General features: G+C 46.3%; 5 protein-coding genes across 5 annotated transcripts; 3 read left to right on the top strand and 2 right to left on the bottom strand.

Moving 5' to 3' along the window:
• Positions 1–472: 472 nt before the first annotated feature.
• On the top strand, positions 473–829 carry P175DRAFT_0534550 (uncharacterized protein; the record flags this gene model as incomplete). The annotated part of the gene is made up of 2 exons (XM_040900144.1): positions 473–523; positions 590–829. The coding sequence occupies 2 exons, from the start codon at positions 473–475 to the stop codon at positions 827–829; spliced, it is 291 nt and encodes a 96-aa protein (XP_040750169.1).
• Positions 830–1,592: 763 nt separating this feature from the next.
• P175DRAFT_0525552 (serine palmitoyltransferase small subunit family protein) lies at positions 1,593–2,627 on the bottom strand. Its single transcript, XM_040899418.1, has 2 exons — positions 2,031–2,627; positions 1,593–1,971 (listed from the first exon to the last, which is right to left on the bottom strand). The coding sequence occupies exons 1-2, from the start codon at positions 2,149–2,151 to the stop codon at positions 1,727–1,729; spliced, it is 366 nt and encodes a 121-aa protein (XP_040750168.1). The 5' UTR covers positions 2,152–2,627; the 3' UTR covers positions 1,593–1,726.
• A 219-nt stretch (positions 2,628–2,846) lies between these two features.
• On the top strand, positions 2,847–3,837 carry P175DRAFT_0518215 (peptide chain release factor family protein). The gene is made up of 2 exons (XM_040899041.1): positions 2,847–3,066; positions 3,158–3,837. The coding sequence occupies exons 1-2, from the start codon at positions 2,869–2,871 to the stop codon at positions 3,467–3,469; spliced, it is 510 nt and encodes a 169-aa protein (XP_040750167.1). The 5' UTR covers positions 2,847–2,868; the 3' UTR covers positions 3,470–3,837.
• On the bottom strand, positions 3,544–7,517 carry P175DRAFT_0331301 (putative chromosome segregation protein Cse1). The gene is made up of 8 exons (XM_040892857.1): positions 7,089–7,517; positions 6,683–6,993; positions 6,460–6,630; positions 5,069–6,393; positions 4,931–5,013; positions 4,574–4,877; positions 4,339–4,518; positions 3,544–4,285 (listed from the first exon to the last, which is right to left on the bottom strand). Exons 1-8 carry the CDS (start codon positions 7,156–7,158, stop codon positions 3,841–3,843), a joined length of 2,889 nt encoding a protein of 962 aa, XP_040750166.1. The 5' UTR covers positions 7,159–7,517; the 3' UTR covers positions 3,544–3,840.
• Positions 7,518–7,535: 18 nt separating this feature from the next.
• P175DRAFT_0331246 (putative GTPase activating protein (Tsc2)) lies at positions 7,536–13,003 on the top strand. The gene is made up of 2 exons (XM_040892855.1): positions 7,536–7,784; positions 7,904–13,003. Exon 2 carries the CDS (start codon positions 7,963–7,965, stop codon positions 12,673–12,675), a length of 4,713 nt encoding a protein of 1,570 aa, XP_040750165.1. The 5' UTR covers positions 7,536–7,784; positions 7,904–7,962; the 3' UTR covers positions 12,676–13,003.
• Positions 13,004–13,781: the final 778 nt, after the last annotated feature.

The raw sequence follows: 13,781 nt of genomic DNA, 5'->3' as shown, positions 1-13,781 counted from the left end.
CCAGCAACACTCCGAGGTATTAGTCGAGGATTAGTATCTTGTCCAGCTCCCCTGGAAGCCAACTTCTAGTGTTCCATCGGTCTCCCTGTGACGGCTATACCAGCCGTGGTTTTTGCGGGGGGGAGTGACCGACGAACCGACGAGGGAGCCGAGGCTGTCTCCAGGTGAGATTACGTGAGACATATCAGGTGATATGCACGTGATTGGATTCGCAGTTTGCATGGTTTGCATTTGTTTTGGATGTCGGCCTGTCAGAAGCTCCAGGATAATAATAATCCATACCTACCTATTCTTTTATCGGAATAGCCTCGACCGGATCAGATCATCAGGCCATTGACTAAGACGTAAATCCATTGCTGGGGAAGTTCAATCAGAGACTATCTGGCGGAGAAAGAAACGCACTCGCCTACTTACATTGAATTATTCTCTCTCTCTCACACCATCAACAATCTCCAACCCGCATCCACCCACAATGTCCTCCATCCTCCGCAGACTCCAGGGAGGCAACCTGGAAGTCTTCAAGGTGCGCTTGTTCAGCAGAATACCCCTCTCCAGGGAGGGGGGGCCACATCACTAACTTTTCTGCTAGTTTGGCATGTATGTCTTATTCCCCATTGGATGGATGTACTATTTCGGGACGAACCTCGACGAGCGCTTCAGCGTACCCGGATTCTGGCCTGCCGCGGATCAATCCCATAAGATCCCTCTCGAGAAGGAAGAGATTGATCGTGAACTAGCAAGGATGCGAATGGCCGATGCGATTCGACGAGAACGACGAGAAGCCCTGGAGGCGCATGCCCAGGAGTCTACTTCGCAAGCTTCGGAGTGATTGTGTGTGTGTGCGGCTGTATAGATCATGGACAGAATTGTTAGGGGAGTCTTTTCAGGACAAAATGAGGTGGAAAATAAAAGAGCTGCTGTTCGGCAGGGTCCGGAATTGAGCGGCGTCTCATGACTTTCTGGGAAGGTACGTGTGTGCGAAAGTTACACATGTACATCGATGAATACCCGTTGTATAACACTCTTCTCTGAGCATGGTGGAGTTGTCTGTTTAATTTTTTGGGAAGGGGTTTTTTTTTTTCACATTACATATAATCTTGAATATAACTAAAAAGGTTATTTCCTCATTATGCTCCTCAGCCAGTCAAATGGACATCAATCCCTTGAAAAATATCCGGTATGCAAAGATTGGCCTGATCGAAAATCCTTTCTCAATATCCGTGATCGGCTTACTTGGTATAACCATAACATTGAATCGAAAGATAAGGAATACGGTTTAGGGTATTCTATTATAACAATAGAGGTGTCAATAGAGAATAACCCCCGCAAAAGTCTTAGCAGAGAAGACGGGACATGATCAAGACGTCCTAGGATGCGCCACCAAGGTCAACCTCACCAACTCCAAGGGAAACAAAAAAGCAACCTCGCAACTCCCACTCTGAACCAAACTATGAAAGACACTTCAGTCCTACCGAGGACAGTGACAATACAACCGATGCTGCGGGCAGTCCGAGCACGGGTATTAAGGTTGATTAAATAACAATAACGACGAAATATTAGACCCGAAACGAAAAAAAAAAAAAAAAAAAAGGAAAGAGTTTCCCGTCGGTACCGTGGTGAGAAAGGGACGTGCTTTACTCATAGCCAACTATCGACTCAGAAAGAAAACACCCGCGCTGTCATGCCATGGTAGGTGAAGAGAAGAAAAGGAGGTGAAGCATCATCATCAGAGTTCTTGAATTGTGTTCGTGGCGGTCGCGGCGGCATGTTTGGCAGTTTCGTACATCACCTCCAGGCTGGGGGTGCCGTTATCACGGAAAACAGAACTGATGGATGTAAGATTCGAGACGATAAAAGGACGTTCGCCGACGCAGTAATAGTAGATGTGGCCGTAGATAGATCTGAGGTGGTCGGGAAGGTAGACGCAGATTCCGGTGAGGATCATGGAGAGGAGGGTGAGGAGGAGGGAATCTAGTCAATGTAATTGTCAGAATATCTCGTTGAAACCGTCACGGACAAGTAGAACATACTGAATATGAACTTTTCGGTAGGTGTCAGCATGTATACAGCGAAAGTCACCTCATACTGGTAGATCTTTAGGCGAACCCAGCGCACGAGGCTGGATGCCAACCAGAGGAAGAATGTCATCATTATTGTGTGTGTTTCTGTACAAATTGACCAAGAGCAATTGCAAGATGTGGAATGCTTTTCTTATAAAAAAAAAACAAAACACTACAAGAGGATTTGCACGTTGGAACGGTTTCAATTTGGGGCCCCTGAAGCTGCGAATTAAAGGGTGTATGCACAGATCAAGATTGTCAGGAGCGGCGGGATGGAGTGGCTTAGTTTTATTTATGCTGGTCTAGGCACCCAGGATAAAAATGAATCGAAAAGTTAAAAATAAGCCAAAGGAGAGACAGGAAGAAAAACAAAAGAAAGAGAAGGAGTAGACTATATCAGAGTAGAAGAGAGGCCCAACAAAATGACAACTAGGGAGGATTGCGCGTTGATCCACCAGATTCAAAGAATTAAAAATTGTGAATGCGGGGAGGCAAACTGGCGGGAAGGAAAGTACCGGAGGAGACTGTAACTATTAGATCCCCCTGGTCTGTTGGGGATATTATTTTTGAGTTGACTGACGGAGTTTATACTGATCGATCTATGTAGTGATTTTAGTTCCAGGCAATCTGAAGCGTCCGAATTCTGTAGACTTGAGAGTACATCATCTCTTAGTAGACTGTGCATAAAATTATGAACTAATACCTACATATTGTACTACCCGCATCCAAATCACAGAGCGCTAAGCATAAGCTCCTCCCAACGTCACAATACTCGTCAAGCCATGAGCTCAATTCTTGGAGAACGATCATGCAGCTCCGCTCCATAACTTGGTCCAATCTTCTGATACCCTCCCGAAACCCATTGTTATCCCTGTATACCTGCAAAAGACATTTCTCCTCCTCGTGTCTTCTTTCCGACAAACCCCTCCCTCCCCGACTCAAGATCGAAGATGCCGACCTAACAATATCCTACCTCAAAGGCACCGGCCCAGGCGGCCAGAAAATCGTGCGTTTCCTTCCCTCTGCCTCACTATCTATCTATCTATCTATCTATCTATACATCAGAAATCAATCCACTTATGAACAAAATCCCACAGAACAAAACGAACTCCGCCGTCCAACTCATCCACAAACCAACCGGCATCGTCGTCAAATCCCAAGCCACCCGATCCCGGTCCCAGAATGAGAAAATCGCCCGCCATCTTCTAGCAGATAAGGTCGAGCAGCTTCTCAAGGGAGACGAAAGCCGTGTCTCGATTAAGGCGGAGCGCGAGCGCAAAAAGAAGGCGAGCAGGGTAAAGAAAAGTCGACGCAAATATCGGGATCTAGAGAAAGGGGAGGAGACTTCGGAGAATGTAGAAAACGCGGAAAACGCAGGATCTCGGGATAATAACAAGGACGACGTATAAAGTTGCCTACGACGTGGCAACGGGTAATGATTAACTGAACACTCTCAATCAAGGTTCTCTCGGTCCTCTTGGGCGATCCAACACAACCCAGGGGACCCCTCAATTCGTCAGCTCTCTTGGACGATAAATCCAAGTTCTTTCCGTACTATTAGCAACATCTGTTGTACCAATAATCCCGACTGTATATGGGTCTATGTAGAAATAGGCTACCGCTTGCGAAATGCATGAATCTTGATTCATAATAATATGCCTGTGAAGATTTTTTGAGGGGGGAACATATAAGATATTCACGGTGCGTCGGGATAATCAAATTAACCATCATAGCCAACAAAAGATTCAAGTGGTCTATTGCCATTTCAAATAGGTACACTTTATGCAATATAGCTGCCAAGTACAGCCTTTGCTTCCGCTCCTAATCGTTCCTGGACAAACGCAGAAATGCGTCCGTTGTGCTTTTTATCTGCCTCCTTTAGATACTTGCCAACCCAGATCTTCAGATCAGCCCCTGTCTCCGGCCAAGGATCTCTAGCCTGCGGTCGCACGGTGTTAAGGGCGGTAAATCCAACGCCAAACGCCATGTCTTCGACATCATGCTCGGCAATGACATCGTCCTTGCTGGTAGGAACGGGTGGTAGTTCCAGAAGCTTGAGAAGAGCTTCACACGTGAAACCCCAACCCTTCTTGTACCGACTCGCAAAGGCTTCGGAATTAGCCAGAGTCTTGGTAAATGACAAAACGGCTGTTTTGCGGTCAAGCGGGCGCGCAAGCTTTTGTGTATCTGGCAGAATAACGTTTAGGTAGATTGGTGTGAACAAACTGAAGCAGGTTAGTCTTCGTAGGGTATATGATCAGGAGTCCAGATTACTGACTCAGCTTGCACTTTGTCGACAACCTGGATAACAAAGTCGGCGCTATAGCCCTTGGCATCATTTGCACACATGAAATGATAGAAGCGGACGAATCGGAGGGTAAGGTTTTCGGTCTTGGAATTCTGTAGGCGAGTGAGAATGATCTGCATGATATCGGTAAAATACGCCTCCAGTGTGGTTCTAAAAAGAGTCTTCAGTCAGATACACTCTTCCTTATCTGGAAAGTTCGACTTACGATGGGAAATACTCAATCACAGATTCCAGGAGGTCGAACCCATAGCTCTCATTGGCCTTGGTGGCCAACAACTTTTGGAAAATTCCAAGCGTGGGTACGATCTGATTGTTCTCAATGATGTACTGCGAGCCACGACCGATAATAGACGACAGGAGTCGCACGAGAGCCGGAATATTTCCTTTCGATTCCCACATGACTGGCATAAGGATAGGGGCTATCAGATTCTGATAATAGGCAGGCAGTGTTCCGGACGGGTTGGCCTCAAGAAGAGCAGCAAAGAGCTGGAAGATATATGGCATAAACTCTAAAATATAATTAGATAACGTAGCCATAAAGAAGAATATTTTCAATACACACCTTGAACATCTCCTTGCAGAATTTCAGCGAAAGGTGGGTAGAGAGCTTGTTCGAGCTTGTCGGGATTCGCGGGTGCCGCAAAGCTATAGCAGTTAGGGGAGCACATCGAAGGAGTAAACTTGACCCGTGATAACATACCGAATGAAAGCACCCAGAGCCTCAAAGTGGAAGTAGTAAAATCTCGGGTTGCTAGGGTTGCTGCTGATAATTTGAGTAATGTTGACCAGTTGTTGGAGAACAATGTCAGTGTAGGGGACTACACCGTCCTTCACGACAATCAACACTCTCATAGCACATCTCATCAAAAATTCATTCTCCTGTACTTTCTGGGGTGCAGGGTCCTTTTGAATTAGTGCAAAAATGTGTGTCATCAAGTCTTTGGCTAACGGCCTGATAGTATCCGGCGAGATAATTGGCTGGCCCTGACCATCTGCTAAGTAGAGCACTCTTTCGACTGCAATTGCTGCATAACTATAGACGACATAGTCCGAAGACCCAAGGTGATTCACCAATAATGGAAGCACCTCCTGCCATTGCTCCTTTGTTATGATGCTGCGGAACAGGTACAGATACTTGATAGCATCAACCTTGAGAATAGGGTGTACACCTTCACCGGCAACCAGATCAGCAGCGAGATGTTTTTGGAAATAATCGGTTATACTTATAAGTCCGTTTGTGGCCGTGACTCCGTGGCTGGCAGTGGCAACTCCCTTCGCCGCAATCGCAGAAAAGAGATAGGTTGCAGTATCCTTTGCTTTCCAATTCAACGACGGGTTCTTTGTGGACTCATTCAGGTAGTGCTCAGTATATTGAAGAACAGTCTTGGTAACAGACTCCTCAAATTTTTCAGCCAATTTCCTCAGGAAATCAGTCGCGGCTCGTCGTCGGGTGTCACTGTCCGACCCTTCAAGGTCTCGTCGAATAAATTCGATCGGTTCATCTTCGAACAATTCCTCATCTGATTCACGAAGGCTGACATTCGGCAAAATAACCTTTTCGATGACTTGGGCAAGAGTACCCTCTGCTTGGAAAACCAATGCATGTTCGGTCATTCCCGCAATCGAAGTTAAGAACTTCAACGCGCGACTAACCAGAATATCATACTTAGTCTCTTGCCCAATTGTAGTCAAGAAGTTCCAAGAGCTTTCCACAAACTGTTGAACGAAGGGGTTAAACTCGTCCATATACTTCTGCACATAAAGTGTCAAGACTTCAAAAATCCCCGCCCGAGCGAATTCCAGCTGACCAGCCTCAGAGTCATCATCAGTGTGAAGCAATTGATTATCGTATGTCAGGTATTTCAGCAAAAGCGACGCGATCCCATTCAGATTTTCTTCAAACATTGGAGGAAGGTCGTGACAGGAAAGATCGTAAAGCAGCTTGAGCATGAGATTGAGCTGTGTAAATCCTTGAACAAGCTGCTCTTTGTTGGACTTGTTCGCCTCGAGGTAAGTGTCCAGGCCCTTAAGCCACAATTAGCATCACATGTCAATACACTCTAATATCTATTGGAAATCTAAAGTACGTACCTGGAACAGGGCTAAGAAAGGGTTTCCGAACTGATCCAGAACATGGTTAATTTCTCTGTAAAGTTCATCAGATCGAAACAATGGCCTCCATCTCTTGAAGATCGAATGTGCAACTTGTAGTACGCCATTGTTAGCTGACGGGTTGTCGGGTTGAAGTCTCGAGACAAGGTCCTAAGGAAATGAGTTTCACTGCGCCACAAAAAATGCCAAAGCCGAAACCTACTTTCACGAGTGTATCCCATCTCTCCCAGAAATCACTGTCTGCAATCACACTGACAGCTTCTCCCAACTGAGTTTGGATACCCGGTGGCACGGAAATCATCAAGCTAATGAGCTCTTGCTTGATGGTCGTGACCTCCGACTGCTGGAGCTTATAATTTCCGTCCTCATCGGCCCAGTTCCGCTTGATAAAGTTCTTGAAACATAGTGCGCTAGCCAGACGAGTATTGTAGGGATAGGAAGTGGACGCAGTGATCTGGAGAAGTTGTAGGGAAAAGCCAGGTTTTCTTTCTTCCTGGCGAAGCGCAAGTTCGGCTAGTGGATGTCAACAATCTCCCCCAAATAAAGCGAATAGATATCGAAATGATCACAATACAAAGAGAGGGAGAAAAATTGACTTCTGTACACACCCTGTTTATTTTGTCTAGGATCCAAGCTCGCCTCCAGGAGCTGGGCAACAGCTCCAACACCATCCGCCATGGTTGGAGAGGGGTATGTGCTGAGAGAAGGTGAGAGAAATGACGGAGATGTAAGGGGTTAGAGAAGGGGAAAGAAAGTATGTAAAATCAATTTAATTATAGGAGATGAGGATTCAGTTCCAACAACAGAAGTGCTTCCCTGTATATATGCAAAGCGAAAGTCGTGAGGACAAAAAAATGCGGGCCCAGCTCGATTATTATTCCAGGTCGGGCAGTTTGTTTGGCGGTTGCTTTGGAATTTCCAAGGCGGTGAGAATGTTTTGCCGCGGGGTGTTTCTGCCTGGTCATGTGATAATTGCGGATCAAACTTTTCCCGTCACTCCGCCCAAATCATCATTACCTATCAGCACTTTCGGAGGGGGAAAAGCGGCTTGGCACGTCGTGAACCTGGAGATACCTCGTTCGTTCGTCCCAGCATTCTTATACTATATTTATTCCCCGAGAGTCGCCAGTTAATAGTCTCCTCTCTACGTTGTTCTCCTTCCCCGTCTTTGCTTCATGTGCTGGTTGCCATACATAGCCTCCGTCATTGCGGGTCTATCTCTTAGCACTTGATTGCAAGCCTCCTCGTCATCTCCCGGCCTTCCTGGATCCTGATGCTGTGGAATCCTCCTTGATCTGCCAATGGTAAGTGGACTATTTTTCCCACTCCAAGTATGAGTCCTCGAGAGGTCCGGGATCTTGGTCTATTTGGCGATGTCCTTATTATCACTGCTCTTATCGTTAACCAGCTTTTCTCCAGTTAGTTATATAATCCGTTGACTGAAATCGATTCCTATATATCCTCTCCCGTCCACTGGGACGCATGTCTTCTGACGATGCTTCATCTTCTTCTCGATCTAAATACTCAGCTTCTAGTTTCGCGGACGTTTTCAAGTCGTTAAGCGTCTCCCGGTCCAAACCCCTCTCCGCAGTCCCGCTATCGGATAGCAGTGACTCTCTCCAGCAGCACACGGATGGACACACAAGTAATCAGAGTACGATAGGGTTCGACTCAATGCATCGTGGAAGCGTCATATCAAGTTCCTCGGATGCTTCAGGAACCCGGGATTTCGAGGCCTCTCTTAAGGTTTTGGCGCAGAGCCAGAACCTCAATCATGCTGCTGACGAAGCTGAACAAGTGGCAAAATCTCTTCAATGTTATAGCCCAGAACAAGCCATTGCTCTCTGGGAAGCAGGATCGCATCTCATACACCATGTGGGATCTCCAGAGGTTCGACGCAGCGGTTCCCGCCTCTTGGAGACTATATCAATTCGCCAGGATCTTTCCCCCGCAGCTCGACGGGTAGTCTTCGAATCGATTTCAGCCTCGTCGGAATCCGATGTTATCCCAGTCCGGGCTCAGTCACTGATATCTTTATCAGATCATGGCAGGCGATTAGAGTTCTCCACAGGATCCCTCTTACCTATGATTTCATCATTTATAGTCCCTTTATATGAAGTGATTTCCTCTGCTCGACTAAAGGCCAGGAAAGCCAAGGTCGGCAAATTCAATGGTCTTGGCTATGAAGACACGATACTAGACGACCTCTTGCAATTCGCCGTGGATTTGATCACATTACAACGCAGGTCGCCTGAGAGTGGGGAGGTCCAGGAGCTTCTTGACCAAATCTTTACTATCTGCAGAAAGACAAGTGTAGCTGCCGATATCAAGCACTCCCTGGCCGTATTCGACGCAGTAATTCTGTATACCAATGTTCCGGATGGAAGCTTTGTTCCAATGCTTGAGCTACTTTGTAGCATACTTGCCTCGGTGAAGTCACTTTCGGGCCCAACGTCAAGAGCTGTTAGGAATCTGGCAAAGTCAAAGCGACGGACTGAGATGGTGGATACTCTTTATTCATTTTTGCTCGAGTCTTCTGAAAATCAAAGCCGCAATCTCAATGTTCTCCGCGGAGCCGTATACGTCTTTACCGAACTCGTTCGCGCACACGGCCAGGACGGAATAGTACAGCTTGAATTCGAGCGTCTTATGGACTCTCTCCAAATCGTCGTGAGAAAAGACGATGGCCGGTTAGAGGCAGATATTCTAGAACTATGTTTGAACACTCTAGATGGTGAATTTGCCGAGGTTGCCTTGAAGCAGAGCTGGTTAGGATTTGTTTCTGTCCTGAACTCCTGTTCTCTCAAAGTTATCCAAGAGCCTGAATTGGATTATGTTCCTGCTCATAGCCCCCAGTCACCGCAACTGAAAGGAATCAATGTGGACGACGTAAAGCCCAATATCCTTGCCAATATCGTTCAAATTGCATCCGCCGTGGGATCCCTTTGGGACAGCTTGAGCAAGCAGCAGAGACTAGATATCTCAAACTTCTTAATGAATGTTTGTCAACATATTGAACCTACTCAGGCTGAACTTGTCCTCAATACCGTGAGAGCCGAGAGGCTTTGTTCCCCTGAAACTTCTGGATGGGTTCAGTGTTGTCAAAAAGTCATCAACTGCTTTATTCGCGCTCGCAATAAGCCAGCCGAAATTCGAATCATAGCCCTAGAAACCTTGAAGGAGGCTTTTGTCAGTTACGAGTCTCTGTCCCTCTTTCAAGAGCAAGGGCTTTTGAAACTTATGCTCAAGAACTTCAACGATGAGGATAGCGCCCTTTTTTTGGAGGGTCTCGTTTTCTTTGTTGTTGACACTTTCGTCGCTGTTTCCGATGACTCCACATTTAAATATCTAGTCGATACCATAAGTTCGCCCATGACCAAAGATTCGGATAAGGATGAGGTCGATTCGCCCTCCATGTCTTCCTCGGAGCGCCGTCTGTCAAGCTTTGCACTGGAAGTGTCCCTTGGCAACATCTGTTGTGTGGGACTGGTGAGAATGTTTTTAAGATCAATGAATACGTCAGCTAATAAGGCAGTAACGGTGTACGAAGCCCTTTTGAAGATAGGGGAATCGACAGACCGGCCTTTAGACTCCCGCCTAACATCTCTCAAAATGTTATTTAGACTTCGATGCGATTCTTCTGGCTCCATTACAGTCGTGCCACTTTCTGAAAACGACTTCAGGATGAGTGTTTCCGGTCGCATTGTTGACTCTAGCTCATTGTCGCATGCTTTTGAAGACCCAGGTGGTGATCACAGCACAAACAATGATTACGGTCGGCCAACCCCCCCAGGGAGACAGTCGACAAGTGATTCGTCAACTAGTGCCTTATCCAGGTCCACAGGGCGCAGCACAAGCATTTCCCAACGGGTTCCGAGATTGTCTCATCCAGTCTGGGCATACACTACTCCCCAGGTCCTTCCAGAAGAACCCCCAGACGAGTCCAGTCCCTTTGTGTATGCATATGCGACACCCGCTACATCAACTCATATCGACTCTGAGAAAACCCAAAGGGCCGCGCTGAAGGCAAACGTTTGGCTAGAAACCATTATTATGTTGCTACAACGTGAAACGAACTGGGACCTTTACAGCTACGTTCTTACGCACTTGGCGCCTCAACTTCGGAACAAGGACCTTTTCAGTAACGCTGTTCCTCAGATCAAGCTTTTACGAAGCGTCTTGTGCGATCAAGTGAAAAATGATTCCTTCCGTGAGCCACCGCCATCTACTGGCGTCAAGAAATCCGATGTGGCGGGCTACATCTTTGATTCTCTCTGTGTATTAATCAGCTACCATGAGCATTTTGCAAAGAGCGAGGAAGATGAACTCGTCCGGTCCTTTATGATGGGTATCATTGGCTCATGGGGAGGAACTTCTCGTGGTTGTATTCATGCCCTCTCGGTTTGTTGCCACGAAATTCCCCTCTCTGTCACGAAGTCTTTGAATGGAATCCTTGACAAGATGTCCAAAGTGATCACGCTATCCAACCTTGCCGTCCATATTCTTGAATTTTTGGCACTTCTTGCACGACTACCAGAAGTGTACGTCAATTTACGAGAGGAAGAAATTCGCACAGTCTTTGGTATCTGTATTCGTTTTTTGCAAACATCAAGGGAGCACAGACTTAAGGCGTCTGAATCGCCTACGCGGAACCTCCAGGGTTCTGCAAGACTAGGAAGCGTTATCCGCGAGACTTCAGGCCTTCCTTCTGCCGAGGTTTCTGATTCATCTCTCCAAGAGGCTATGTCCCGGTATATCTATGCCTCGACACATCACGTCATGGTATTCTGGTTTTTGTCATTGAAGCTGCAGGATCGGGCCAAACACGTCAATTGGATAACCAGCAGGCTGATCTTCAGAGATGACAATGGAAAAGAGATGGTTGAAGAGCAGAGTCAAGTTTTCCTCGACCTTATGCAACGCGCTGCATTTTCAGATTTGGGCGACACAATTCCTTTCCCAACATTTCCACCGTCTCCCGAGGATGGGCCAGCCATCAAGAAATCGTGGGTTGTTGGCATGAGCATAGTCACAGTGGAGACCGCTGGGGTTTCCGGTTTAACCCAAATCACCAAGAGACAGGCCTCGGGGACTACCTATGCAGTGTACCAACAGCGCACCGCACCTATCCACCCCCATCAAGTCCCGGCCACCCATGACGCCCATTTTCATTCGGACAACATGCATACGGCTGTTCTGCCTAGCCATGTTCTACTCCAGTTGACGACAACAGCCTTCCCTACACCTACCGTGATGCAACCCATTCCTCTTGCGGATGATGATATGACTCGTCGAGCACTGGATATATTTGATCGAAATGATATTGTAGATGGGCATAAAATCGGTGTCGTTTATATTGACAATGGTCAAACTACAGAAGCCGAAGTTCTTTCCAACACTAGTGGCAGTGCAGATTATGAATACTTCCTGTCAGGCCTCGGAACCAAGGTTCCCCTCAAAGGTGCAAGATTCAATACTCAAGGGTTGCATGCTGAAATCGACGGCGAATTCACATACGCATGGCGCGATCGTGTCACAGAGATTATCTACCATGTGGCAACTATGATGCCTACAAACTTCGACACTGATCCTTCGTGTATCCTGAAAAAAAGTCACATCGGCAATGACTTCGTCAACATTATCTTCAACCGGTCGAATGCCCCGTTCAATTTCAATACAATCCCTTCCCAGTTCAACTTTTTCAACATCGTTATTAGCCCCGTATGCCGACTCGCAGAAGAGGACGGAATCACGATTTGTGGACCAATTCACCCTGAGAAACTGGTTTACAGTGTGAAGGTAATGAGCAAGCCTGGATTCCCAGAGATTTCTCCTGCTGCGTCTCCCAAGATAATTTCTGGAAAGAACCTCGCAGCCTTTGTCCGGATTCTCGCATTGAATGCCTCTGTGTTCTCGCTTGTCTGGAACAGCCAGGGTGAACATATTTCATCCTGGCGCAACAGATTGCGCGAGATTAAGCGGCTTCGAGAACGAGCGCTAGGGTCCCAGTCTCAGGGTTTGGATACCACGGAAGCCACATATCCCACTCAACGGCGCAACACCAAAGCAAATATCCTTTCCGAAGAAGTGCCATTCCGCAGCAACTCCGCAAGAACTGATTTTGCCACCGATTGGAACGCTGCAGCAGATGCCAATATCCTTCAAAATTTGGATTTCTCCCGATGGGGCCGATAAAGGATTCCCCCATTCTGCATTTTCAAGCAATGACTTACGACTGGAAATGACTCACCATGGCTAAAAATGAACTTGGCCATTATGAAAATTTCCATCTCTACAATCCGTCTCATCATATATCTTTTTCCTGAAACCACTATGAATGTATATCTTTAGTTTATCTGCTTCCGCATGTGACGACACTACCCCAAATGGTTCTACCTGTGAAAGCCATCTACAGGGAAAGTAAAACAATACTTTCTACTATTTCCTTACCTCTTCCTTTCTCTCTCTCTCTCTCCCTCTCCCCTCCCCCCCCAAAAAATGTCACCCTTTCATAATACTCTTCTACTTAATCCACGCACCGGGTGTGACTGTACCATCAGGCCTTTTTTTTCTCTTTTGAAGCCTCAGCATTTGCTCTAGAAAGACCCCCTCCCCAAGAGAACTGATATCTTTTACAGTGCCTTGCCTGTGAAAGTTTTGACAGAGCTCTGCAGCGTTCCTTACTGGGGTTTTTATTTACTACTCCTCCTATTTGCCATATTTTGGTGTACATTATCGTACAATGAGTTTGTTAGGGTGGGTGACAGACAGAAGCCAAAAAAAAAGAAGGATCAAAAATGAGGCTGGATTAGTGTGAAGAAGGACTACTGGCAAGAAGGAAGAAAACAACATGTATGTGATAATAAAGGATATGACGAGGGGATCCCAAAAGTTTTTTTTTTTTTTGTGTTTTGTTCGTTCTGTTACGACTGATGACAGCGTTTTATTTTATTTTATTTTTTTTGTCTTTCGTCTACCAACCTATCTATCTCTCCACCTATCATCTAGCTCTCACAAAAGTAGAATACCTGGTCTATTCTATTCTATTCTATTCTATTCTATTCTATTCTATACCGATAACTATATTTATTACTTGAATCAACCAAGCAGTGTTCCCTCTTTTTTTTTTTTTCCCCAAGTCAAGTTCATATGGTCCTGGATCATGCACCAGGATCAACCTCGGAAACTTCATACCATTTTTCGAAGATTCCGATTTTATTAACGCCATAGATAGAAACACGACAGACTGACAGTATATGCGGCAGACAGCAGGCAGGCAGGTACCTAGTTTGGTAGGTAGG

Source organism: Aspergillus ochraceoroseus, assembly GCF_002846915.1.
Source record: "Aspergillus ochraceoroseus IBT 24754 chromosome Unknown P175scaffold_7, whole genome shotgun sequence".
Classification (NCBI taxonomy): Eukaryota; Fungi; Ascomycota; class Eurotiomycetes; order Eurotiales; family Aspergillaceae; genus Aspergillus; species Aspergillus ochraceoroseus.
This window is presented reverse-complemented; position numbering and strand designations above follow the sequence as displayed.

Bases quoted from the DNA above. Each gene is read 5' to 3' on its own strand.
- P175DRAFT_0525552 (XM_040899418.1), bottom strand. From the start codon at position 2,151: ATGATGACATTCTTCCTCTGGTTGGCATCCAGCCTCGTGCGCTGGGTT. The intron at 1,972-2,030 runs GTATGTTCTACT...TACATTGACTAG, and splicing joins TACCGAAAAGTTCATATTCA to ATTCCCTCCTCCTCACCCTC.
- P175DRAFT_0518215 (XM_040899041.1), top strand. From the start codon at position 2,869: ATGCAGCTCCGCTCCATAACTTGGTCCAATCTTCTGATACCCTCCCGA. The intron at 3,067-3,157 runs GTGCGTTTCCTT...AAAATCCCACAG, and splicing joins GCCCAGGCGGCCAGAAAATC to AACAAAACGAACTCCGCCGT.
- P175DRAFT_0331301 (XM_040892857.1), bottom strand. From the start codon at position 7,158: ATGGCGGATGGTGTTGGAGCTGTTGCCCAGCTCCTGGAGGCGAGCTTG. The intron at 6,394-6,459 runs GTACGTACTTTA...TTGTGGCTTAAG, and splicing joins CTTTCTTAGCCCTGTTCCAG to GGCCTGGACACTTACCTCGA. The intron at 4,286-4,338 runs GTCAGTAATCTG...AACCTGCTTCAG, and splicing joins GTCGACAAAGTGCAAGCTGA to TTTGTTCACACCAATCTACC.
- P175DRAFT_0331246 (XM_040892855.1), top strand. From the start codon at position 7,963: ATGTCTTCTGACGATGCTTCATCTTCTTCTCGATCTAAATACTCAGCT.